The sequence below is a fragment of the Anomaloglossus baeobatrachus genome, chromosome 2, assembly GCF_048569485.1.
Source record: "Anomaloglossus baeobatrachus isolate aAnoBae1 chromosome 2, aAnoBae1.hap1, whole genome shotgun sequence".
Lineage (NCBI taxonomy): Eukaryota > Metazoa > Chordata > Amphibia > Anura > Aromobatidae > Anomaloglossus > Anomaloglossus baeobatrachus.
In genome coordinates this window covers 215,961,131-215,988,266 of record NC_134354.1, presented here as the reverse complement: position 1 = coordinate 215,988,266, position 27,136 = coordinate 215,961,131, and the positions used below count along the sequence as shown (strand labels likewise).

Genomic DNA, 27,136 nt, shown 5'->3' with positions numbered 1-27,136 from the left:
GTTACTTCTGCACGCGCGACAGGTTTTGGAGTCCTGTGGTCATATTAATTCTGATAGGGTGCACAATAGGTGCAAATTATTTACAAGGCAGAGTTCTGACCACCCATAGTTCAGTGATCCAGGTGTCAATTAAACAAAAACTGAATTAACAATTATACATCTTAATAGGGGTAAGGCTACTCCAGACCAGTGGACATTATAGGCTCTGGCGTGAGACTGGAACTGGAGCCTGCACCTGAACAACCGACCCAGGACGACACAACCCCACATCCAGGGCATACCAGCCCCGCTCATTCTTGTGCCGGTTACAGATCACAATGTCTCCTGCATAAAGTTCACGGGTGTCCCTATTACAGATGGGCCTCAACATTTCGCCGAGAGATGAAGATCTCCTTAGATATTCCCGGCTCGGAGATGAAGCCCCATCTCTTTTTGAGGTTGAACCAGACAACCATTCCCTTCCTCAGCGGTCCCCGGGCAGATGAATGGGCCTTCCGGAGCCGCTGCTTTGCGGCCATGTTCCGGACCTCCATCACTTCCCAGCAGGCCCACTGCTTCTCCTCCAATGGGACAACGGGGTCAGCCTTTACCTCTGCACTGGTCTCTGCCTCCTCCAGGGTCGGCGTTGCCTTCCTTCCATGGGTGTGCATCTCTGCCACCGCTCCCATCATGGATGCCTCCCAGAATTGGATGGCGTCCAGCTGCATCTCTTTCAACCTCCAACTCAGCCGTTCCACTTCCCCTTGCAGATAGTCAGCATCTATCACCAATTGTTGCACCGGTTCGCCTCCAGGACAGCCAGAGAATAACATCTTCTCGAGGTAGCTCCGGTTGCTGCACACACTCCCGTGGTCTCCTGCCGACTGTCTAGTTATCCCATCCTCTTCTGCATGTTCGGGGGGGGTGGAATTTCTGGGATTTTAGGTAAGTTTCATTTTTGGTCACTTGCTGCAGGGGGCGGGCGCAGTTCTTGGCACCAAATCGCCACCCAGCCCATGGAGGGCGGATACACACAGACCACTGGATGACACATGGCACCAGTTTTTCTTTAATGGCCCCCAGTGTGATATAGTTGCAACATACAGTCTAGAGGCGTACAGTACCCGTTGTTGCGGGCACGAAATCCTGTTTGTGACGCCAAGTTGACGTGCCCACGGAGTCCCAAGGGTTACTCGTTGCCGGGCAGATGAGGGAGTTTGGGGATGTTACAGCGTCTAGGCCAGTTTCTGTGACGCCAGCGGTGTCAAACGGAGGAGATGATGATTTTTTTGTGACGCCACCTGTCGTGTGTGGCTATGATATGGTAGGTGCCGCTTCAAGGGGTTTTCATCTGAGGGCCAGTGGTAGTGCAGCTAGGTTGGTCCAGCTTTCCACAGATAAAGCTTGGGCCCATATGGAGATTGGGAGTAGTAATCCTCTCTAATAAAGGAGTGCAGGGTGTGGGAAGTATTAGAGGACAGCGGTTGCAGTTTAAGTTCTCTACTCACTGAAATGTCACCGCCTTTGGACTGCCGGACTTCGCTGTGATGGGTTCCAGCCAATCCCGGATAGTTCGGAGGCCAGAACCTGTGTTTCTGTCTGTGAGTCTTTCCTCTCTGCGCTGTGTGGTGTGAGTCCCAGCGGCTTGAAGCCACACGGGGACCCGAGTCCTTGAATGAACCCCGTTTCTGTCCCATATAGCAGGCAGGGCGAGTCCGTAGTTGGTGCCATCTCTTTTGGTCATGACTCCTGGTTCTATATGCTCCTGTGCCCCGGGCACTTTAGGTGGGCCAGAAAACTTGAACTTTGCTAGACTGTGTGTGTGTCTGTCGCCTTGCTCCCTTGTTTCAAACTCCTTCCCCCCGGGTTCCTGAACTAGTGAGCAGAGGGTCCACTACATTAGTGATAGCCACCCTCCAATATCTCTACCCTAGCCCAGTCCCAGTGAGAGGGCATCTAACTGTGTGTTGTGTTGGATTGTGGTGGTTTATCGTCAATGACCTCATCTGTATCCGGAATGAATACTGCACTTCTGGTGAGGTGCAGAACCCTGTGGTGACTGAAGCCTCAGGGGCGCCACACGATCATCTGCTTGGGCTATATAAGGCTCACCAAGACACACATCAGTGTCCTGGTTTTAAGATATTTAATGTTGCTGAGTACTATCTGCCTGTGGCCTCCAGTACTTCAGCTACACGTCTTCTGTCTGCCTGCATATACGAGTACCTTTGCTACATGTCTCCCCTGTGCATCACCTGCCTGCTGCACCAACACCCGTGGCCTTTGTGCAAACTCGGACGTTTAGCTTGGAGGATCCACTTCGTGAGGTGAACCTAAACAATTATTTAACAAGAAAGCTATAAACACTTCTATTCTTGAAAGTATTCTTATTCTGCAGCATTTTTTTTCACACCCACTGAAAACTTTTGCACTGTACTGTACAAACATGATTTATTTCTAAAATGTCATGATCAATATCGTGCCTTTTGAGGTTTTATATTTATAATATGTATCTGGCCTGGGACTTTATAAGATGACTTTCTTTTGGCTCTGTGGACTTGTATAGTAATGTCATGCATTATGTTAGGAACAGTGAGATATACTTTTCGAGTGGAGAGCTTGATTTACATTACAAGGATATTCTGAAGTGGGCTAATAGGATATCTACCTGCTGAGTTGTTTCTAGTTGTGTAACACATTAGCAGTTGAAAATAAATGTAGCCTTAGACTGGAAACTTTACAAATTAAGTGGGTGAGATATAATGTATTACACCAATCTTCTAGCATAAAAATGTGAAAATATAGTGTTTGGGCCGAATGCCATTTTTTAAGGTCTTGCAGCACTTTTTTGTATCGGTTTGTCGTAGGGTTAGAAGGGTTAGAAGTTATGTAAACCTTTCTCCAAATTTGCTTCGGAAATCTTGGTTGTGAATGCTTGCTCCGGGTGGTAGGGGGGGCGTACACATTCTTATTTTAGAGCAATGTTGGTACTGGTAATTCAGGTAGAATATATTTTCACAGTTATTACACTATTTGTTTTTCATTGATTTTATCTATAGATATACTGTAATTTGTTCAGATAAAAAATTTCCTTTTCAAAATTAGTCATAAGTCCCCTTACCTGGCAGCCAGACTGGCTTGCAAAGTCTCCTTAAGGAGAATAGTGTTCCCCCGTGGTCCCCACATAGCTTTCTCATGAGCCAGATCAGACACCCCCATACTTTGCACTGACGAGGGGCAAGCACCCCGAAACACCGTGTCTGCAAATTGGGATTCTGATCTGGCTTATATATCCTGAGTCATATTGCAAAGGATTGTCAAAAATCCACTTGTGACTTTTAGGATCGCTACTTCCAATAGGTGGCGCTGTGCTAGAGTTTGTCTCCTTTACTGGAGAGACAATTTGAATATTTCCCAGAGGGGCATTGCAGCTATAAGTCCCCTTACCTGGCAGCCAGACTGGCTTGCAAAGTCTCCTTAAGGAGAATAGTGTTCCCCCGTGGAATTTTAGGGGCATTGCAGCTATAAGTCCCCTTACCTGGCAGCCAGACTGGCTTGCAAAGTCTCCTTAAGGAGAATAGTGTTCCCCCGTGGTCCCCACATAGCTTTCTCATGAGCCAGATCAGACACCCCCATACTTTGCACTGACGAGGGGCAAGCACCCCGAAACACCGTGTCTGCAAATTGGGATTCTGATCTGGCTTATATATCCTGAGTCATATTGCAAAGGATTGTCAAAAATCCACTTGTGACTTTTAGGATCGCTACTTCCAATAGGTGGCGCTGTGCTAGAGTTTGTCTCCTTTACTGGAGAGACAATTTGAATATTTCCCAGAGGGGCATTGCAGCTATAAGTCCCCTTACCTGGCAGCCAGACTGGCTTGCAAAGTCTCCTTAAGGAGAATAGTGTTCCCCCGTGGAATTTTAGGGGCATTGCAGCTATAAGTCCCCTTACCTGGCAGCCAGACTGGCTTGCAAAGTCTCCTTAAGGAGAATAGTGTTCCCCCGTGGTCCCCACATAGCTTTCTCATGAGCCAGATCAGACACCCCCATACTTTGCACTGACGAGGGGCAAGCACCCCGAAACACCGTGTCTGCAAATTGGGATTCTGATCTGGCTTATATATCCTGAGTCATATTGCAAAGGATTGTCAAAAATCCACTTGTGACTTTTAGGATCGCTACTTCCAATAGGTGGCGCTGTGCTAGAGTTTGTCTCCTTTACTGGAGAGACAATTCATAACTGTAGGAAAAGACATACGCACATCCAAAAATCATACTTTGATCTTAAGCCGCTAAGCAAAGATTTATATACCTGAACAGGAGGTTCTTGGTTTAACATTCTGATCAGACTATATGAAGCCCACTGCCCACTGCCACGTCACGACGAACCTCTGAGTGGGTCCCTAACTTTATTGAACCCTTAAAGGTGCAGCACCGCATGCCAACCACCGCCGCAGTTACAGTGCACTAGTGGGGCAGGTGAACTGGTGCCACACAACAACCATGCTGCAAGGCAGTGTCCCCATGGCTTCAGGCCACACTTTTCAAAATTAGGGATTAGTAACTATTTGTGTTCGGATAACGCTTACCAAATAGTGAGTACTATTCCAGTATTCATCAAAACAATTAAAATACTCAATTTCCCTATTGACCTGCATTATGTTTGTTATTAGTGACGAATACTGGAATAGTACTTTGGATTGGAAAGGTCTTGAAAAAGGGGAGGTTCCATGGGCATTCACAATATTTAATGCCAAAGTCTGTCTGGATAATTTTACATTGATCCAGTAAAGTGTTTTTACGTGTGCAACACTGGTTTCTTTGCTGGATCCCTGTGGTTTATTTTCTTAATGCTGCATGGCCCAGACTCAGGTCACTCTGCACTGATACTTGGAAAGTCATACAATGGGGAAGGATCAGCTGACTTAGTGCAGTATGTAAGTACTTTGGGATTCGTTATGAATAATCTGAACACGAATAGTTACTATTCACTCATCATTATTCATAATCTACATACATAATCGCCAGGTCTATAACCCTATTCCAGCATGCACCGCGGCACTGTCAGTTGTGCAGCCACAATTCGCGCCCACATCATAGCCATGGCAACCAAGGATAAGAGTGCAGAAACCAAATTGCGGTGAGTGACAAGACATGGCGGGCGGCACTGACAGACATGGTGAGCGGCACTGACAGACATGGTGAGCGGCACTGACAGACATGGTGGTGGCACTAACAGAGACATGGCGAGCTGCACTGACAGGGACAATGCGAGCGGCACTGACAGACATGGTGGGTGGCACTGACAGAGACATGGCGCAAGTAGTGGTGACATTACCGCTCTTCCCACACACGCAATGCATGTATACACGGAACACAGACACACACATATGTCTACACACACACACACACACACCTGGATACTCAACTGTCCCCAGCGATACGGTTCCCGGCACTGAAGTCCCCAGCTCTGCTCCGGCTTCCAGTATTGTCAGTGAGTATACACTGACTCAATAGTCAGTGACTATAATGAGCGGCGGTCAGGAGCGGCAGGCAGCAGAGCCGAAGACCGCATCACTGGATACAGGTAAATATAGAAAATCTGTTTATTTAAAAGACCCGTGTTTTCTCTGGGGGAAGGTGGGGGGACAGAGAGAGAACACACACACACATATACACAGATGACACGTACACACAGAGTACAGCCATATACACACACATATACACAGATTACATGTACACACAGCATACAGCCATATACACACACATATACACAGACGACACGTACACCCAGCGTACAGCCATATACACACACATATGCAGAAGACACGTACATACAGCATACAGCCTTATACACACACACATACACAGATGACACGTACACACAGCGTACATCTATGTACCCACATATACACAGACAACATGTACACATAGCGCACAGCCATGTACACACACATATACACAAACTACACGTACGCACAGCGTACAGCCATATACACACACATGTACACAGATGACACATAAACACAGCGTACAGCCATATACACACGCATGTACACAGATGACACATAAACACAGCGTACAGCCATATACACACGCATGTACACAGATGACACATAAACACAGCGTACAGCCATATACACACATATACACAGACGACATGTACACACAGTATACAGCCATATATACACACACATACACAGATGACACGTAGACACAGCGTACAGCCATATACACATACACAGATGACATATACAAACAGCGTACAGCCATACACACACACATATACACAAACGTACACGTACACACAGCGTACAGCCATACGTGTATCATGGCAATGATAAAGGCATAGCCGAAACGCATCTTGCCATGTGTTTTACAGCAGTACTTTTTCATCTCTGCCTGAAACAATTGTAACTTGCTGCTATCTGAAAATTTTAATCATCATTTGAAATACATAAAATAATTATTTACTCATCAAGTGCTTGGGTACACATAGCATACAGCCATATACACACACATGTATACAGACAACACGTACACACAGCACAGCTCAAGAATAACATCACCAGATACCAATATACAGCACACAAGAAGGAAGAGACAGTGCACAGGGGTGAAAGACGTCAAATAACTCAACACATATAATACAGATATTCGGAACGATGACATACAACAGATATAATGGAAAGCGCAAACAGTGTGACACCTGTCCACTGCTCCTGTCAGCACCACTAAGCATTGACAGATGTTCATTTCATCACACTCCTGATGCAATAACATTAGGCCTATTTCTAGTGCTTAATAAATGCTGATAAGCTGGGTACAATAATATTCATGTCTTAGGGTCCATTTATCATGAAAAAACCTTCCAATGAATACTGTTTTCCTTATAATTGGCCAGGATAAATGCTTTTTCATGGGATGAAATTATTTTTAAGCTTGCTTAAAAATTATCATTCTCATTAGCACATACTGTAATCCTCTGTAAACAGGACATGGGACTTAACTGACTGACCTAATTGACCGAGAACAATGATGGAAAAATGAGAACAGAATGATCTATTACTAATTGCTCTGTGAGTATTGGAATAGCAGCCAGCCTGTCTAAACATGTCACGCTTGCCGGGTGTGGCAAGCATGGTGGCGGGGTGTTCACACCTATGTGCAACTGATACACAACAAAAAAACACAACCAAAAAAGGGGACACTGGGACACAATAACATCGGGAGGCTCTGGAACTAGTGAGAGGGTTTGTTGGGACACCTCCTATCCTCAACTGTAGCTGTCCCTCCTTTCCTAGCCAGTCCCTATACAGTCTCTGCAACTGTTGTTGAACTGGAACCTGAGACCCTCAGAAGACCCTACAGATGCCCTGAGTAGTGAAGGGCAGGTGGCATTCACTAGACCTCACCACTGCACTAACAAGACATAAGGTAAGTAAAGACAAATAGAGGGAAAAAGCAGCCAAAAGGATAAAGCCTGAGAACAGGAAATTTCCACAGCAGAACCTTCCTACAAGGTGGCCAGAGACCAAATAACTTTGTATCTTCAGCAGGCATTGCTTGGTAACACCATTATTTAAACTTAAAGGGGTATGACTACAAAGTAAGTGCAGCTGAAACACTCAGCTAGGAACTTCTTGGAAAAGCTGCAAGAGAAAAACTGACATTTAACCATTTCAGTACAAAGAGAAACAAAAACCCATTTAAATGTAGAGAGCCAGATGAGACTGGTCTCTAAAAACAGGGAGATGAATGTGACAAAACGTTGGCTTTCGTTATCGGTAGTATGTCGTGCATTGCAAACCCAGCATTAAACTGTTAAATTAAAATGTTAATGCACACATTTGACATTATCAATAATCTAAAGCACATATTAGAAACCTCTGATTCTTTGGAACAAAAGAAATGTGACCTTTTATGCGGACTACTGCTGTATTTGTCTGCGTCATACAAGCTCCAGTGAAACTTCAAAGCTTACTAGATGCTTTTTCTCAGCTATCAAAATTTGTGTTTCAAAGGCAATTTTACATATCTATTACTAGGTTGATCCAAGGGAAGGAAAATGAAATCCACTCCAGCTGCTAATTTTAATTTACCAGGTGAAAAAATCCAAATGATATCCAATTATTCCCTTGATAAATTCCAGGCAATATTTTATTTTATAATTATGATAGTAGATAGTAGTTCTGTGTCTCAAAGACAGCCAATCCATTTTTTGCATTTTAATGGACTCTTTGCCTTCGAAATGTCTAAACCCCCAAAATAATAATCTTCATCCTTTCTAGCTAGTATGGTAGATGTGCAATATATTAGGACCTAGGAAGCCTTACATGCAAGAAACCTCTGGTGAATATTGTACATTCACTTTATGTTTTTCGATTAGAGCCGCTGCACTAGATATTTCATGAACAGCATAGGGAATGACTATCTGCAAGCAATGAGTATAAATAGTTCAATAGTGGGGAGACCCAGGGGAAGGACCCCAAAGAGCTATAAAAGGCATAGGAGGGGGTAAGTGATTTGTTCTGTTGAGATTAAGTCCCAGTAAAGATTCATTTTCAATCTGCAGTAATAAAACACAGAACACATATCTTATTCTCCAAAGACAAGGTTCTTGATTCCTACCTAGTTGTGAATATTCTATTTTCCGGTGATATTGTTTCATTACGACTACATCTTAGCTGATTCTTTTCATCGCCTGCTGTAGATTTGCTTACTGTCTCCCTAATAAATGACACAGTGTATCAGTAACAGCATAATATTTGTGCTCTTTCTTGCTGTGCTGCCTTGTTATCTTACTGCCCAGCAGAAACCAACAATTGAAAACAGCTCGTTGAAAGATTTATAGCCGTTGCCTGCGTACAGCTGGTCCGGTAAAACACATCTGAGTTATTAAGAGGTTAACATCTCTTTGCTTTTCGGCTTCAGAAAAAAAAATGTAGCATTAGAGAATCAAACAATTTAATGTAGTAGGAGGATCTTGGTCTAGGATCCGCCTTGGCAGTAAATGAGATATCTGATCCCAGGCAATAAGACAATCAGACTGTGAACTCCAATGAAGGCTTCAATACCTAAATTCCCTGTGGATGTTGCTGCCACATAAGGCAGCATCTCAATATCCCGACATGTACGTTTTCTTCCTCTGATATTAAGAATTGTTGATTTTTTTTATTTTTTTTTCCTCCCCACAATTGTTTGTTGGTTTGGAAAAAGAGAGAGCGTGAGAGACAAGCCAGAAGAGAGAAGGATGCTGTGTGGGAAATGAATAAGGCAACAGGAGAAGATGCAAACTTGTGTGACAAGGCAATACACATCATTGAAGATCTTTGCAAGAAGCAAGTGGCTGACTTGGAACAGAAAACTTGCTCAGAGTTTCTTTTACTGTTACCTTCGGATCAGACGCTTCATATAACCGAGCCAGGTAATGGAGAATGCTGCTGTCACCTATGTCTCATTATAAAAGTAGATTTTTTTTTCATATTAGATGCTATCTTCATAGAGGATAGAATAGGTAAAGGCACTATTTCTCTTTTCTTAAAGATGTAGCAGAAATTAAAATTTTCATTTAACCCTTACTGCACCCCGATGGGCTGAGCCAAGTGATAAACTCAGGCATTCCTCACTGGGTTCTGCTACATTTTTAGGTAAACATTGTACCTTTTATTTTATGATTGTGTATTTGTACACCATAAGTGTATGGAAATCAATAGCAAGTTCAGCTGAATGGGGATATTACAGCCTACAGAGGTTTCAGCACCACAGACAGCGCACATGTCTGCTTCATTCTCTCTTTAGTCTATGTAGCCCTTGAGGCAAGAATAATGCTGAACTAAATGCAGTAAGAGCTGACCCTACAAGATAACGGAATATTAAGGAGACTGTTACAAGAGCACATTGCATGTCCTGCTCACTGTTCTTTTCCATTCATTAATATATCCCCCCCCCTCCATTTTCCAACACCCTGATCTTTTTCATTGATAGAAACAAATCATTGTATCTAATGGTCACACATATTAAGTTATAGACTATGTGTAAACATCACACGTATTACATACACATCTTGTACACAGCTAATATGGGAAGATGCACAGTACTTTGTATCCACACTTTTATATCAGCATACTCTTAAAGGACACAAGTACTGTAACAGCTTGGAGACATATGGCACTTTCCAGCAGTGTGAAGCTGCAATGGAAATGACCATACTGACCAACCGATAGGAAGCAGCTCTTAATCATGCTGTTATAGGGGTCTGCACGTTACGTAATCTATAAGGAAGGGGAAGTAGGAAGTGAGTGAGAGGTAAGGCCTGGTATATATCATCTAATAAATAATAGTCCACATCCCATTTATCACTGTCTTTAGTTTAAATCTATCTATCTATCTATCTATCTATCTATCTATCTATCTATCTATCCATTATCTATCTATCTATCCATTATCTATCGATCTATCTATCTATCTATCTATCTATCTATCCATGTATCTATCTATCTATCTATCCACCCAATATATCTGTCTACATCTATCTATCTAATTATCTATCTATTTATCCCATGTATCTATCTATAAATTTAACTATCTCTATAAATCTATCTATCTATCCATCTATCTATTGATCTATCTATCTACCTACCCAATATATCTGTCTATATCTATCTATCTATCTATCTATATCTATCTATCTATCTAATTATCTATCTAATTATCTATCTATTTATTCTATGTATCTATCTATCTCTATGTCTTTATCTATCTATCTACTAACAGTTTCTATTCTGTATATTCTTTCAAATCTGATTATTTATTTTGCCACTTTTTCATGGGATGTGACGCTCATCCCCTCCATGTGTTATTGGTAAGCTGATTATATTAGCCCATCACATACTTCAGGATATGTCACACCCTCCACAGACCAACATGTTATAATTAAGATGGGAGTAAATGAAAGTCTAGAAACAGAGGCTTAGCTTCCTTTAATGAAGCTGACTGGATTATAGGACACTGCTCATGTATAAACCCCTCATTCTTCCAATGCTCATTTACTGGTTGAGTGCTTGATTCTGTTAGATCTTTCATGTATAAATATTGTCCAGGTTGTAAATTGTGAATGAAGGCAGACTTGGCTTCTTTATGTAGGGAATATTAGTGCCGATTTGTACACTCTCATTTCATGATAGATAAGGGTCCATAATACACACTGTGGCATGAAATGACTTCTAAAACTACAAGGTATTTTGCCTGAGGACACCTCAGTCGGACCGTGCACCAATCCATACGGTGCTTCGCTCCTTACACTGAGCCTAACTTACATTGCTTTGACAATCTTGGATGATCCCATCTTTTTAAAGCTGCACCAATATTCCTTCTCATTCATAGGCTTTGAATAGCAGGTGAAGCCTCTGGTTTGGACCAAGACAAAGCTAATGAGGTCTTGATTATTGTTTATCATGTATTTCATGATTTAATCATTGAGATGATCAATGTGTCCAATATGGCTCACATGCTATTCATAAGCTAAATTTATAGGAAACCAATATCTTATTACCAATTCTGACAGCAAATTGTGCAATAAAAAAAAAACAACCACAAAAGTAAATTACAAACTATTCAGGACGACCCTAATACTATATGGTATTAGCACTAACTGCAGTAACGCAGATAACACATTTACAATACTAAGCGGCAATAGTAGGTAATAACTGTATGGTTGTGACAGCAGGGAGATAAAAACTGGAAAAGTTTACATTGCATAGCTGATTACTTGTTGCTCTTTGTTCCTGTTCCAAGTGAGGCCTGGTGATATGTCACCTGCCAACTATCCAGGGGTTTATAAATAGTTAATCATGATAAGCCGCAGTATTGTCACCATTAATTTATCTGAAACTGTTCCCTATTCATGAACAGGCAAAAACCACTATACATAGATGTAAAGTGGGCTTTACACGCTACAATATCGTTAATGAATTATCGTCGGGGTCACGTTGTTTGCGACGCACATCCGGCGTCATTAACGATATCACAGTGTGTGACATCTATGTGCGACCTAAAACGATCGCAAAAGCGGCCAAAATCATTTGCCGCGGAGATGTCGTCCTAAAACAAAAAATCGTTCTCCTCGAATTAGCGATGTTGTTCGTCGTTCCTGCGGCAGCACACATCGCTGTGTGTGACACCGCAGGAGCGACGAACATCTTCTTACCTGCCTCCACCGCCAATGCGGAAGGAAGGAGGTGGCAGGATATTTACGTCCCGCTCATCTCCGCCCCTCCGCTTCTATTGGACGGCTGCCGTGTGACCTCGCTGTGACGCCGCACGACCCGCACCCTTAGAAAGGAGGCGGTTCGCCAGCCAGAGCAACGTCGCAGGACAGGTAAGTCCATGTGACGGGGGTAAGCGAGGTTGTGCGCGACGGGCAGCGATTTGCCCGTGTCGCACAACCGACGGGAGTGGGTACGATCGCTTGCGATCTCGCTAGCGAGATCGCAGCATGTAAAGCCCGCTCTAGTCTGGATATGACATACAGATGAGCTGTTTTATTTGTGGGACTCCTATCTACATTCAAACTAGACAGAAACTATTTTATGGCAGTATATCAATTTTTCTCCAGCAAATCTACCTTCATTAAATATTTAAAAACACTAATTTTTATTATTAAAGATATTGAAAAATAAAAAATTATCCCACACCGTGAGTGAATACACACAACCAACAAAACACAAATTTGGACTCAATGAAGCCACATTAAGGACCTCTTTGGATACGGAGTTATTATGGAAGTCTTGGTACCGTCTATCTATCTTAGGGCAATAAGATCTAAATGCACCCTAAAACAATCTGTCCGCTACCTGTCAATGGAGATATAACTTACGTTACACGCACCCTAAGCTTCAAATGGTGCCCCCATTCCATGGCGGCTAGCTCTTGGAAGCTGCCCCTAATCTCCCTCACTAAATTAGATTCGGGCAGATTAGACAATTAGATAATTCAGGATAGTCACTTATCTTAGATATATACACGGCAACTTTTCCACATGATTTTCATTAATAGTGATCAGACTTTCCATAGAGACAGTCTGCAAAGAGTCCAAAAGAAAACTCGACGCGTTTCCCCCCACTAATATATATTGGGGTTCATCAGGAGTTTTGAGGCACAATCGCCATTCTGATGCTCAGCTGCATATGTGGCAGCATATGTCCCTCAAAAACGGTGCTTGTGGCAGACCCGCAGGGTCCTTAATGTGGCTTCATTGAGTCCAAATTTGTGTTTTGTTGGTTGTGTGTATTCACTCACGGTGTGGGATAATTTTTTACTTTTCAATATCTTTAATAATAAAAATTAGTGTTTTTAAATATTTAATGAAGGTAGATTTGCTGGAGAAAAACTCCTATCTACATACATAATTGCCAGTTGCGGATGTAAACGTATACCACAATGCACTGCGGCACTGTCAGTTGCACAGCCACAGGTCGCGCCCACATCATAGCCATGGTAACCAGGGACAACAGTGCAGGCGGAACCCAAATTGTGGGCTGAGTAAGCACAATTCTGTTCCCATTCTAACATTGTGCTACCCATACCACATCCAGGTATAATGAGGTGTTGGTGTTTTAAAATACACATTTGCGATGTCACGGAGCAGTATGGAGGCGTGGCCGAGATATATTGGAAAGCGCAAACAGTGTAACACATGTCCACTGCTCCTGTCAGCACCACTAAGCATACACAGATGTTCATTTCACTGCACTCCCGATGTAATAGCATTGGGCCGATTTCTAGTCCAGCATAAAGGGCTGTGGTACCTCTCAGCTGCAAGAAAGGTCTGCTAATCTCTTACCTTACAGTATCTTAGATGCAGCATTTGATTTGTTGGGTCTAGCATGATGTCATCTTATCGGCATGACACACAGATGACATCATGCCAACCCTGAAAAATCAAATACTGAAAGGTAAGAGATTGGCAGAGCTCCCATCCAGCTGATACTTACCACAGACGTGGTTATTGGACAGAAGTCCCATGAATAATTCGCTCATCTTCAGTATTGTTAAGATGACTTTTTTTTCTCACATTACAACAAAATGGGTATAAACCAAAGAGAGTCAAAGGCATGCTAATTAGTGATGGATGGACTTGTATATATATCCGGGATCCGCAGGGATAACCGGATTTTAAAAAAACTAAAACGGTTCATGCCCTGAATTGATCCTGGATATATAGCTGGACACTGGTACCCATATAACTCTATGGGGACCTAAATCTGGAGCTTAAAAATGGTGGTAGAACGGATAAGGGGATTGGAGCAAGCACCATATATTTACTGAGTCTCCCATGCTGCTGTAACTGCTTCCCAGCCTCTCATTCGACTTCCGGGGCCACTCATTATTGCTCATCCTTATACACATCTGTGATTGGTTGCAGTCAGACAACGCCACCACCCTTTATAACAGCATGTCCGACTGCTTGCAATTACTGACCCTTTCATGGGCCTCTATTGTGATGTAACAATAAACAAAAAAAATTGGCATATGGTCCCTCTATATTGTCAAACACAGCACAGATAAAGCATAAAGTTACGGGCTGCAGTTCCCAGCCGTGTGTTTATCTTGGTTGTATATCAAAATAAGAGGAACTGCATGCACCGGTTTTTTTTTGTTTTTTTAATATTTAACCCCTTCAGCCCCCAGCCTGTTTTCACCTTAAAGACCCGGCCATTTTTTGCAATTTTGACCAGTGTGACTTTGACAGATTATAACTCTGGAACACTTCAACGGATCCTGGCGATTCTGAGATTGTTTTTTCGTGACATATTGTACTTCATGTCAGTGGTAAATTTAGGCCGATATGTTTTGCGTTTATTTGTGAAAATTTTGGAAATTTGGCGAAAATTTTGAAAATTTTGCAATTTTCAAAATTTTAAATTTTATGCCCATAAATCTAAAAGATATGTCACACAAAATAGTTACTAAATAACATTTCCCACTTGTCTGCTTTACACCAGCGCAATTTTTGAAAAAAAAAAAAAATTCCGTTAGGAAGTTAGAAGGGTTCAAAGTTCATCAGCAATTTCTCATTTTTCCAACAAAATTTACAAGTAAAAATTTTTAGGTACTACATCATATTTGGAGTGATTTGAGAAAGCTAGGCGACAGAAAATACCCAAAAGTGACCCCATTCTAAAATCTGTACCCCTCACTCTGCTCAAAACCACATCCAAGAAGTTTATTAACCCTTTAGGAGCTTCACAGCAACCAAAGCAATGTAGACGAAAAAATGAAAATGTTACTTTTTTAACACAAAAATGTTACTTTAGCCATAAAAATTAGTATTTTCACAAGGGTATCAGGAAAAATGCATCATAAAATGTATCGTGCATTTTCTCCTGAGTACGCAGATACCCCATATGTGGTGGAAATCAAATGTTTGGGCACACGGCAGGACTCGGAAGGCAAGGAGCGCCATTTGAATTTTTGAGTGCAAAATTAGCTGCACTCATTAGCGGACGCCATGTCGGGTTTGAAGACTCCCTGAGGTACCTAAACAATGGAGCTCCCCCATAAGTGACCCCATTTTGGAAACTAGAGCCCTCAGATATTTTTTCTAGATGTTTGATGTGCACTTTGAACCCCTGGGGGCTTCACAGAAATTTATAACGTTGAGCCGTGAAAAGAAAAACATTTTTTTTTACCACAAATCTGTTGCTTCAACCAGGTAGCTTTTTTTATCACAAGGGTATCAGGAAAAAATGCAACATAAAATGTATTGTGCATTTTCTCCTGAGTACGCAGATACCCCATATGTGGTGGAAATCAAATGTTTGGGCACATGGCAGGCCTCAGATGGCAAGGAGCGCCATTTGAATTTTTGAGTGCAAAATTAGCTGCACTCATTAGCGGACCCCATGACGGGTTTGAAGACTCCCTGAGGTGCCTAAACAATGGAGCTCCCCCATAAGTGACCCCATTTTGGAAACTAGAGCCCTCAACTATTTTTTCTAGATGTTTGATGTGCACTTTGAACCCCTGGGGGCTTCACAGAAGTTTATAACGTTGAGCCGTGAAAAGAAAAAACATTTTTTTACAACAAAACTGTTGCTTCAACCAGGTAGCTTTTTTTATCACAAGGGTATCTGGAAAAAATGCCCCATAAAATGTATTGTGCATTTTCTCCTGAGTACGCAGATACCCTATATGTGGTGGAAATCAAATGTTTGGGCACACGGCAGGACTCGGAAGGCAAGGAGCGCCATTTCACAGCAAAATTGGTTGGAATTATTAGCGGACGCCATGTTGCGTTTGAAGACCCCCCTGAAGTGCCTAAACAATGAAGCTCCCCCACAATTGACCCCATTTTGGAAACTAGACCCCTCATGGAATTTATTTAGCTGTTTAGTGAGCACTTTGAACCCCTGGAGGCTTCACAAACGTTTGTAATGTTCAGCCGTGAAAATATTTTATTCTTTTTTTTACCACAAAATTGTTTTTTCAAACAGGTATCTTTTTTTTCCACAAGGGTATGAGGAAAAAATGCACCATAAAATGTATTGGGCAATTTCTCCTGAGTACACAGGTACCTCATATGTGGTGGAAATCAATTGTTTGGGGGTACAGCGGGGCTCAGAAGAGAAGGAGCGCCATTTCACAGTAAAATTGATTGGAATTATTAGCAGACGCCATGTTTCATTTGGAGACCCCCTGAGGTGCCTAAACAATGGAGCTCCCCCACATGTGATCCCATTTTGGAAACTAGACCCCCCCCATACAAAAAAATTAGTTTGGCGAAATAAAAAATACAGACATCAGTAAATAAAAAAAAAAATGAATAAAAAAAAAAAAGAGCGCCTGCCACTAAGACCAGTGCCAAACGTGAGAGCAATGCACGAGTCTCGCATCGCATCATCCACTGCAGTCTGGAAGCGAGCAACTGCCCTGGATAATGTGATGCGAGAGGGCGGGGCGGCAGATGAGAAAGGGCGCAGCGGATGGAAGATGGGAAAGTGCGCAGCGGATGGAGGAGCGGCAGAGGATGGGAAAGGGCGCAGCGGATGGATGATGGGAAATGGCGCAGCGGATGGAGGAGCGGCAGAGGATGGGAAATGGCGCAGCGGATGGAAGATGGGAAATGGCGCAGCGGATGGAGGAGCGGCAGAGGATGGGAAAGGGCGCAGCGGATGGATGATGGGAAATGGCGCAGCGGATGGAGGAGCGGCAGAGGATGGGAAAGGGCACAGCGGATGGAAGATGGGAAATGGCGCAGCGGATGGAGGAGCGGCAGAGGATGGGGGGAGGGAGGTGAGATGGGGATAACTACCTTACAGGATGGATCTAGGCAGCAGGATCACAGCAGACAGAAGAGGCAGCAGATGAAGGAGGCAACAGATTGAGGAGGGTAAGAGGGGGCAGTAGATGAAGAAGATGGGAGAGAGCAGGCAGCAGATCGGGGAGGGGGGCAGAGTCTGATGGGAGAGAGAGATGGCACATGGAGGAGGGGGGGCCCCGGGGGGAGGGTGGCTTGCAGCACATGTGGGGGGAGGGTGGCTTGCAGCAGTACATGTGGGGGGAGGGTGGCTTGCAGCACATGTGCTGCAAGCCACCCTCCCCCCACATGTGCTGCAAGCCACCCTCCCCCCACATGTGCTGCAAGCCACCCGCCCCCCACATGTGCTGCAAGCCACCCTCCCCCCACATGTGCTGCAAGCCACCCTCCCCCCACATGTGCTGCAAGCCACCCGCCCCCCACATGTGGGGGGAGGGTGGCTTGCAGCACATGGAGGGATAGGAGGTGTAGTGGCGATGGAGAAGGGGCAGCCGATGAAGGAGGCGGCGGCCGCCGATCGGGAACAGTGGGGGCCGATTCGGGGGCAGCAGCGGCTGAAAAATGTGGGTGTGACGGCGGCGGGGACAGTGGCGAGTGTGGCGGCGGGGACAGCGGTGGATCGGGAGCGCCGGCGGGTACAGTGGCGAGCGTGGCGGCGGGGACAGCGGTGGATCCGGAGCAGCGGCGGGGACAGTGGCGAGCGTGGCGACGGGGACAGCGGTGGATCCGGAGCAGCGGCGGGGACAGCGGTGGATCCGGAGTGGCGGTGGGGACAGTGGCGAGCGTGGCGACGGGGACAGCGGTGGATCGGGAGCGGCGGTGGGGACAGTGGCGAGCGTGGCGACGGGGACAGCGGTGGATCCGGAGTGGCGGTGGGGACAGTGGCGAGCGTGGCGGCGGGGACAGCGGTGGATCCGGAGCGGCGGTGGGGACAGTGGCGAGCGTGGCGACGGGGACAGCGGTGGATCCGGAGCAGCGGTGGGGACAGTGGCGAGCGTGGCGGCGGGGACAGCGGTGGATCCGGAGCAGCGGCGGGGACAGTGGCGAGCGTGGCGGCGGGGACAGCGGTGGATCGGGAGCGTGGCGGCGGGGACAGCGGTGGATCGGGAGCAGCGGCGGGGTGATCGGAGCCGCGGCGGGGCTGGCGGTGGCGGGCGGGGGTATCGGAGACAGCGGCGGTGGCGGGTGGGGCGATCGGAGACAGCGGCGGGGCAGGCGGGGCGATCGGAGACAGCGGCGGGGGCGATCGGGGACAGGGGGGACAGGGGCGGGCGATCAGGGACAGGGGCGGGCGACAACTTACTGATGGGCACCTGCAGAGACCGCTCTCCTCGGCTTCCAGGGACGGTCACAGGCCGCAGATCCACATTGATTGGAGAGAGCGGTCACAAGACCGGTCTCTCCAATCAGAGGTGGGTGCGAGTAAAGCACCGATCATCCAGCTCCAGCCAATGGCCAGTGCTACAGCAGCACTGATCAGGGCTGGATTTAAATGTTCCAGCCATTTTCAATGGCTGGAACATTACAGTGACTGTAATTGGCTGAGCGGCGTTTGTCAGCCAATCACAGCCTCTGTAGGTTCGGGGAGGAGGCACCACCCCTCCTGAGGTCAGGCAGAGGTCCCCTCCTTCCCGAATCTACCGTTTAATCAAAGAAATTGGACTCCCCGGGGCTCCAGGACCGCGATTTCGCCATGACGTACTGGGTACGTCATGGGTCGTTTAGCACCATGTCACCGTGACGTACCCAGTACGTCAAAGGTCGTTAAGGGGTTAAATAAATAATTAAAAAATCAGTGTGTGGTTCCCCCCCAATTTTGATACCCAGCCATGATAAAGCCTGACAGCTGGGGATGGTGTTCTCATACTCATTGAGCCCTTCCAATCTAAAATAGCAGCCTGCAGCCATCCAGGATTGCTGCATCCATTAGATGTGACAATCCCATAAATTTATCTCACTCATCCCAATTGCCCTGGTGCAGTGGCAATTGGGATAATAAGGGGTTAATGACAGCTCACAGAAGCCACTAAGCTCTAGTAATGGGAGGTGTCTATGAGACTCCCCATTACTAATCTGTAAGTGAAAAGTAATGAACACAAACACACGAAAAAATCCTTCATTTGAAAAAAGTACAAAAAAACCCACCCTCTTTCACCAATTTTTTTCACCCCAAAAACACCCAAGTCCGATGTAAACCACATGAGGTCCCATGACGATCCAGCTTTGCTAAATTTGACGGCACAGTGAGTGGGCATACAACATGATCGCCTGCAGGGAGATTAAGGCAGAGAATGAGCCACACGATGAGTGATGATGTCACTCAGGTTATTTGCGGTCACAGTTTGAAGTTCCCATGGTTCTCCACCTTTGATCACAGGTAGCCTAATCTCAGGTGACCTCAATAAACTCAGTGACCTCATCTCAGGTAATAAGGGGTTAATGACAGACCTGCATCTCCTGACAAAAAAAACATTTTATTGCCAAGAGATGCAGATTTGGTGCTGACATTTTTACATAATATTCATACACCTAATCTACACCTCCTGGCAAAAAAAATGTATCGCAACCTCATTATACCACATGCGATAGTGATGCAGTTTTTTTGCAGGAGGTGTAGATTGGGTGCAGGAATATGTTGTAGAAATTTCAGCACCAAATCTGTATCACTTGAAAAAAAAACTGCGGTTTTCTGCCAGGAGATGCAGGTCTGTGAACTGAGGTCCCCTGAGGTAAGATTACATACGATCACAGGTGGAGGACCGCAAATAATCTGAGTGATGTCACTGCTCATTTCAAAGCTCAGTTTCTGCCAGAAGATCACAGCAGGTGGTCATGTTCTATGGCCACATGCTGTCACTTCAGATGTGGCAGAGCTGGAATCACTTTGGGACCTCATGTGGATTATGTTGGACTTGAGTGTTTTGGGGTTAATAAAGGGATGAATGAGGGTAGTTTTTCCTGTATTTTATTTCAAATAAAGTATTTATTGGGTGTTTATTTCTTTTCACTTATAGATTAGTAATGGGGGGTCTCATAGATACCTCCCATTACTAATCTAGGGGTTAGTGGCAACTGTAAGCTGCCATTAACCCCTTATTACCTTGCTTGCCACCACACTAGGGCAATCGGGAAGAGCCAGGTAAAATGCCGGGACTGTCGCATGCAATGGATGTGGTAATCCTGGCCAGCTGCAGGCTGCTAATTTTAGGCTGGGGGCCCAATAAGCATGGGTCTCCCCAGCTTGAGAATACTAGCCCCACTGTTAGCTTTATCATGGCTGGGCATCAAAATTGGGGGACAGCACGCTATTTTTTTTTACTTATTTATTTAATAATTTAAAAAAAAGCTGCATGAAGTTCTTCTTATTTTGATACACAACAAAGATCAGCGCTTGACTGGGGGCTGCAGCCTGTAATCGTATGCTTTATCTGTGCTGGGTATCATAATATGGGGGGACAATATGCCAATTTTTTTTAAATCTAATTATTTTTCACCATAATAGAGTTGCAAACAGGATCTGTGATTACAAGCAGTCAGATATGGTGAAATTCAAGGTGGGGGTGCTGTCTGACTGCAACCAATCACAGACTGCTGGTAAGTGGGGGAAACAGTGAATGTCTATGAAGCTAAGGAGCGACCCCGGAAGCAGTTTCAGCAGTGCCGGAGAATCGGTAAGTATAGCACACTTGATTTATTCTTATTTTCTTTATTTTTTTTTTTATTTTTATATTTCCCAAGTTGCCGGACTCGGATCCATACCTGGAAATCCCTGAGAACTCCGCGTCCGGGTCTAGCACTCCGGTACATTTCAAACTGCGCAGATCCAGACTTTTATAGCCCAGGTGCATCCATCTCTAATGCATACTCTATGTGAACTAAACCTTAGCAGGGAGACTCAGACTGTAGGAGAGACCAAACATTTTCTGCATAGCATGGATTTTTGTGGTGTCTTAGTTTAGTAACCTACTGACCGGTATGAGATCATGTGACACTTGGGTGGCAATGCTGCAGATTTTTTTAGATGTTTCTATGTTCCCACAGTAGTTATATACATATCGAACTTGCTCCATAGCTGTGCCCTCATTATGTATGACCATGCTGCTTCTTTCTTAAGTCCCATTCTATGCTATAACATATATTAACTAGCAGCGCCTGTCCTATATGAATTATCAATGAGCCTTTCACTAGAAGCGAGCAGTGATGGAAAGACACAGTGAAAAATATTTTCCACTTCTGTGTTGCCCAACATTAAGGGCTATATATAAAGTATAAATGCATGGACAAAGCCCAAACCATGAACATAAGATGAAAGTTTGTATCTGTTCTGCAGCTGTTCCATACAGGCAGTACTCTGTCCAGATGAGTCAGCCTTAGGTCTCTTTCACACGTCAGTATTTTACATCAGTGTTTCATCAGTATTTGGATGCCAAAACCAGGAGTGTCTCCAAAACACAGAACACGTGTCATTCTTTCAATTATGGTTGTTCTAGTAAGTTCCACTCCTGGTTTTGGCATCCAAATACTGATGACACACTGATGCAAAATACTGACGTGTGAAAGAGGCCTTAGGCTGTGTTCTCATGCTGATATTTCAAAGGTGAAAAGTGTTATAGACATTAGTAAATTCTGTGATTTTCTCATTTGCATGGATATTATTATTACTTTTCTGTAATTCCCTAAGTACTAATGAGTACACCATCATCTTCGTGTGCCCATACTCTGTAATGCTGTGATCAGATTATACTCCCAGTAAATAGATGGTATTGGTGTCCCCAAAGAAATGCTCATGGAAGACACCCTCCTAGAAGTTATTTCTACTTTGTTTCTATCTGTAAAAATCTTTATAGCATTTTCATCAGCCTTTGTTTATCAAAATACCTTTACTCTGAGTGACCAACCACCTATTTAAGAAGTATTTCATTGGGAGATGGGTTTCAGGAGAGTGGTTTTCCTGTGGCCTCATAGATATTTTTGAGAGCTTTCATTACTTATTTGTGCTTATTAGTTATTTGGGACTCCTTTTAATACATGTAAGTTTAAAATTACTGCTTTTAAAGAGGAATGTCCACTAATGGACAACCCCTACTCATTGTGTCGCGGGCGGAGGAGGGGACGCTGCGCTCTCCCACTGCTCGGGTCCGGCTGCCGCTGCGGCTGCGGCCTCTGCTGCTCGGTGGCTCGAGCGATGGGCCAGATCCCGGGGACTTGAGCGGCACTCCTCGCCCGTGAGTGAAAAGGGGATTGGTTTTGGGGATTTATTGTTGTCCGTGACGCCACTCACAGTAGTGGTGATTGTGTGGACACCACCGCTGCTCTCTATGGGGATCCCGGGAGCGGTGACAGGGAGCAGCAGAGTTGTTAGTTCTCCCCTCCGTGGGTAGGGGTTGGTTGTCCCGGGGCCCAGTGATGGGGTGGAGGATGAGGGATGACAGGCCAGGTGCGGGGCCTGGTGAGGTGCAGGGTCGCGGGGGCAGCGCTGTGCCGCACGGCACGGTGGTACTCACTCAGCCTGAGACGTTGACATAGTTCTCGGTAAAACACACAGCTGGAAAGACGGTTCCCACGGACGGTTGCTTTTCCCCGGTAGTTGGCGGTGACGGTCTCTGTCCCTGCACCTAGTGTAACTGTTGGTAGCGATGGATTCCCACCGGTTACCCGCTCCCCGACTTGGATATGGGCCGGAGGAGCCCCTCTTTTGCCCGCAGGCGCTGGCCCTGAGAAACTGGTGCCTTGGCGGTGGCGGTGTCTCTCTCCAACGGTTGGACTGTTGCCTTCAATCGGGACTTAGTTGTTGGGAGACCCGGAGGTCCCCTTCACTGACGGATTTGGCAAATTCACGGCGACTCCTAGCCTTGCCGGGATCCAAAAGGCCCCTGCCAATGGTGCTGGCTTCTCTTCGTATACCGTTCCGGTACCGCCGGGCCACCACCCATCCACGGTCCTTTTGGCAACCTCCGATCAGCCTCTCCTGCAGACGGTCATCACCGTCTGCTAACCTTGCTGTCTCAGTCCGGGGCACACACCCGGACAAACTTCAGGCTTTCAACTGTCACTTTCTCTCCCACCTTAACTCCTCTCTCTTGCTCCTCTACCACTTCACTCTAACCTCCACTTCAGCTCCAACTAATCTGCCTGGTTTTCCCGCCTCCAGGGCTGTGAACTCCTCGGTGGGCGGAGCCAACCGCCTGGCCCACCCCCTGGTGTGGACACCAGCCCCTGGAGGAAGGCAACAAGGATTTTTGGTGTAGCTTCGGTGTACCTATCCGGGGTGTAGGGTGTGGTGGTGTCATGACCTGTGACCCCTGGCTTACCCAGGGCGTCACAATTGCACCCATAAAAATAAATAAGATATACTCACGTCCGGTGCGGCTGCTGTTCAAGTGATGTCTGATGTCGCATTCCCAGAGCACACGTGACATTATGACACACAGGCCCCGCGACCAATCAGCGCCTGACGTTTGTCTCCCTACCTTCCAAAATTTTAGCAGCATGTGAGCGTAACAGTGATTTCCTGCTGAACCGTCCAAAGTTGGAGTGAGGGAAGCCAGCTCTGATTGGTCGTGGGGCCTGAATGTTATTACAATGTCACGTGGGCCCAGGTAATGCAACTTCAGACATTGTTGGAACCGCAGTCGCACCAGAGATTAGTATAGTCTTTATGAGGGCGAACAAGAGCAATGAGTAGGGGTTGTCCAATTAGTGAATATTTTTTTTTATTCCGGATAACCATTTTTAGCGCATCTGTATTGAGGTACATTTTTTACATTTATTTTATTAAGCATTAAACAGTCGATAACTATTTTTTTTCTCCTGCGTTCTTGTGTGTGTTATTATTAGGACTTATGGAAAATGTATAACTTCTAATTATTTTTGGTCCGGCGTAATTTTCTTATTGACGTCTTGCGTTTCTTTTATCTGACCTTCATATTTGGATCTCAGTTGGTGGAGCGTGTATTGTAAAAGGCATTCATTCAGTAAACAAAGTTTTAGGAACTCATTTTAGCAATACAATCATTCTTGGTTATATTTTAGAGTTTTTTTCAGGAGTTAAACATCAGCTTGGTGAACTATTAGAGTGGATCTGTTCATGAATATATTGTTAAGGAATATTTAATAGTTCACGATAATAGGAGATCGAAGCTGTCATTGTAAGGTGACAGATGCATTAAAATGTTGTAATTATAAAAACAATGGAATATAAACTGCGTAACGGAAAGGCTACTGAAAAATGTCAGAAACACATACCCTTTATTATTTCAAAACGTTAAAAATCAAAGTAAAGTTTTCTTTACACAAAGGGCGAAATTTATCAAAACTGCCTTTTCCTAACTTCCATCTTGAACCCAAAGTAGATTGAAGTACCATAAGTGTGCGTGTGTGTGTGTGTGTGTGTGTATATATATATATATATATATATATATATATATAAATGCCTTGCAAAAGTATTTGGCCCCCTTGATTTTTTTCAACCTTTTCCCACATTTCAGGCTTCAAACATAAAGATAAAAATTGTAATGCTATGGTGAAGAATCAACAACAAGTGGGACACAGTTGTGAAGTTGATCGAAGTTTATTGCTTATTTTAAACTTTTTTAAAAAATATAAAACTGAAAATCGGGGCACGCAGTATTATTAGTCCCCTTTAAGTTAATACTTTGTAGCATCACCTTTTCATGCGATTACAGCTGCAAGTTGCTTGGGGTATGTGTCTATCAGTTTTGCACATCGAGACACTGAAATTCTTGCCCATATTTTCTTTGCAAACAGCTTGAGCTGAGTGAGGTTGGATGGAGAGCGTTTGTGAACAGCAGTTTTCAGCTCTTTCCACAGATTCTCCATTGCATTAAGGTCTGGACTTTGATGCCATTGTAACACCTGGATATGTTTATTTGTAAACCATTCCATTGTAGATTTTGCTTTATGTTTGGGATCATTGTCTTGTTGGAAGACAAATCTCCTTCCCAGTCTCAGGTTTTTTGCAGGCTCCAACAGGTTTTCTTCAAGAATGGTCCTGTATTTGGCTCCATCCATCTTCCCATCAATTTTAACCATCTTCCATGTCCCTGCTGAAGAAAAGCAAGCCCAAACCATGATGCTGCCACCACCATGTTTGACAGTGGGGATGGTGTGTTCAGAGTAATGAGCTGTGTTGCTTTTACGCCAAACATATTGTTTGGCATTGTGCCCAAAAAGTTAGATTTTGGTTTTATCTGACCAAAGCACCTTCTTCCACATATTGGTGTGTCTCCCACGTGGCTTGTGGCAAACGTTAGCTTTTTATGGATATCTTTGTGAAATGGCTTTCTTCTTCCCCCCCTCCATGAAGGCCAGATTTGTGCAGTGTACAACTGATTGTTGTCCTATGGACAGACTCTTCCACCTCACTGTAGAACTCTGCAGTTCATCCAGAGTGATCATGGGCCTCTTGGCTGCATCTCTGATCAGCCTTCTCCGTGTTTGAGAAGAATGTTTGGATGGATGGCCTGGTCTTGGTAGATTTGCAGTGGTATGATACTTCTTCCATTTCAATATGATCGCTTGCACAGTGCTCCTTGGAATGTTTAACGTTTTGGAAATCTTTTTGTAGCCAAATCCGGTTTTAAACTTCTCCACAACAGTATCACAAACCTGCTTGTTGTATTCCTTGGTCTTTATCATGCTGTATATGCTTTAAACAGAACACTGAGACTATCACAGAGCAAGTGCATTTTTACAGACACTTGATTACTAGAGATGAGTGAGCAGTAAAATGCTCGGGTGCTCGATGCTTGTGTCGAGCATTTTTAAATGCTCGGGTACTCACCCCAAGCACCGAGCCCAATGTTAGCCTATGGCATACCCGAGCATTTTTCCGGCGGCACCCCCGGCGGTCTGGAGAAAGCTCAAAAATGGCACAAATGCATAACAACAGTGCTCAAATGACATGGGAGCAACATGGGGAAGACTCCTGTAAGCATTTATGACTCCCAGGTCACTGCTGTGAGCAATGTTGTCTTTGTATTGGGGGGACAAAGAATCCTGTGTTCCTCCTCCCATGTGATATGCACTTTCGCTTTGTAGCGTATGTGAGGCAGCGTCTCTCTGCCTGCATGTTCGCTGCTAAGCAAAATCAAAAGTGAACAGTAGAAAAAAAAAAAATAATATTGTATTCACCTGTCTGCATACTCCCGGGACATGTCCGATCGCTCCAGGACCTGCCGGTGATCAGCTGATGTGGTCACCTGATGGCATCAGCTGATCGTATAAGTACAGCGGTGAGGCTGGCTTTTTACCACCTGGCCGGTTTAAACGATCAGCTGATGCTGTCAGATGATTGCATCAGCTGATTACCGGCAGCTCCTGCAGCGATCGGATGAGAGTCTGCACAGAGGAGTATAGTTTTTTTTTCATACCTATACATCAGCTGATTATTTTAAAGGCATTTATATAATCAGCTGATTTGTCATGTGATTCAGGTCCTTGAACCTGACACATCATCTGATCGGTTTGCCTTCCGGCATACCGATCAGATGACATTGGATCCGGATTGGACATCGCGGGACCCTCGACCCAGGGCTACGGTGGAGGGGGGCGCTTTAGTTCAATAAAGACGGAGTCACTAATTGTGTTGTGTTTCATTTCTAATAAAAATATTTTTCTCTGTGTTGTGTTTTTTTTATCTTCACCAGAAATCCATGGTGGTCATGCCTAATATTGGAATGACACCATGAATTTCGGGCTTTGGGCCAGCTGATAATACACAGCTAGCCCTAACCACATTTTTACCCAGTGAGCCACCTGGCACCAGGGCCACTGTAACAGTTGGATACAGCGCCAGAAGATCGCGCTTCTATG

General features: G+C 44.8%; 1 protein-coding gene across 1 annotated transcript in view; it reads left to right on the top strand.

The window, feature by feature from the left end:
• Positions 1 to 8,940: 8,940 nt before the first annotated feature.
• The window catches only part of SYT6 (synaptotagmin 6), a 697,758-nt gene continuing 679,562 nt past the window's right edge, over positions 8,941 to 27,136 (top strand). Inside the window, exon 1 of the mRNA XM_075335608.1 lies at positions 8,941 to 9,409. Within this exon, the coding sequence (XP_075191723.1) occupies positions 9,250 to 9,409 (160 nt within the window). The 5' untranslated portion in view covers positions 8,941 to 9,249. The remainder of the gene's footprint in view (positions 9,410 to 27,136) is intronic.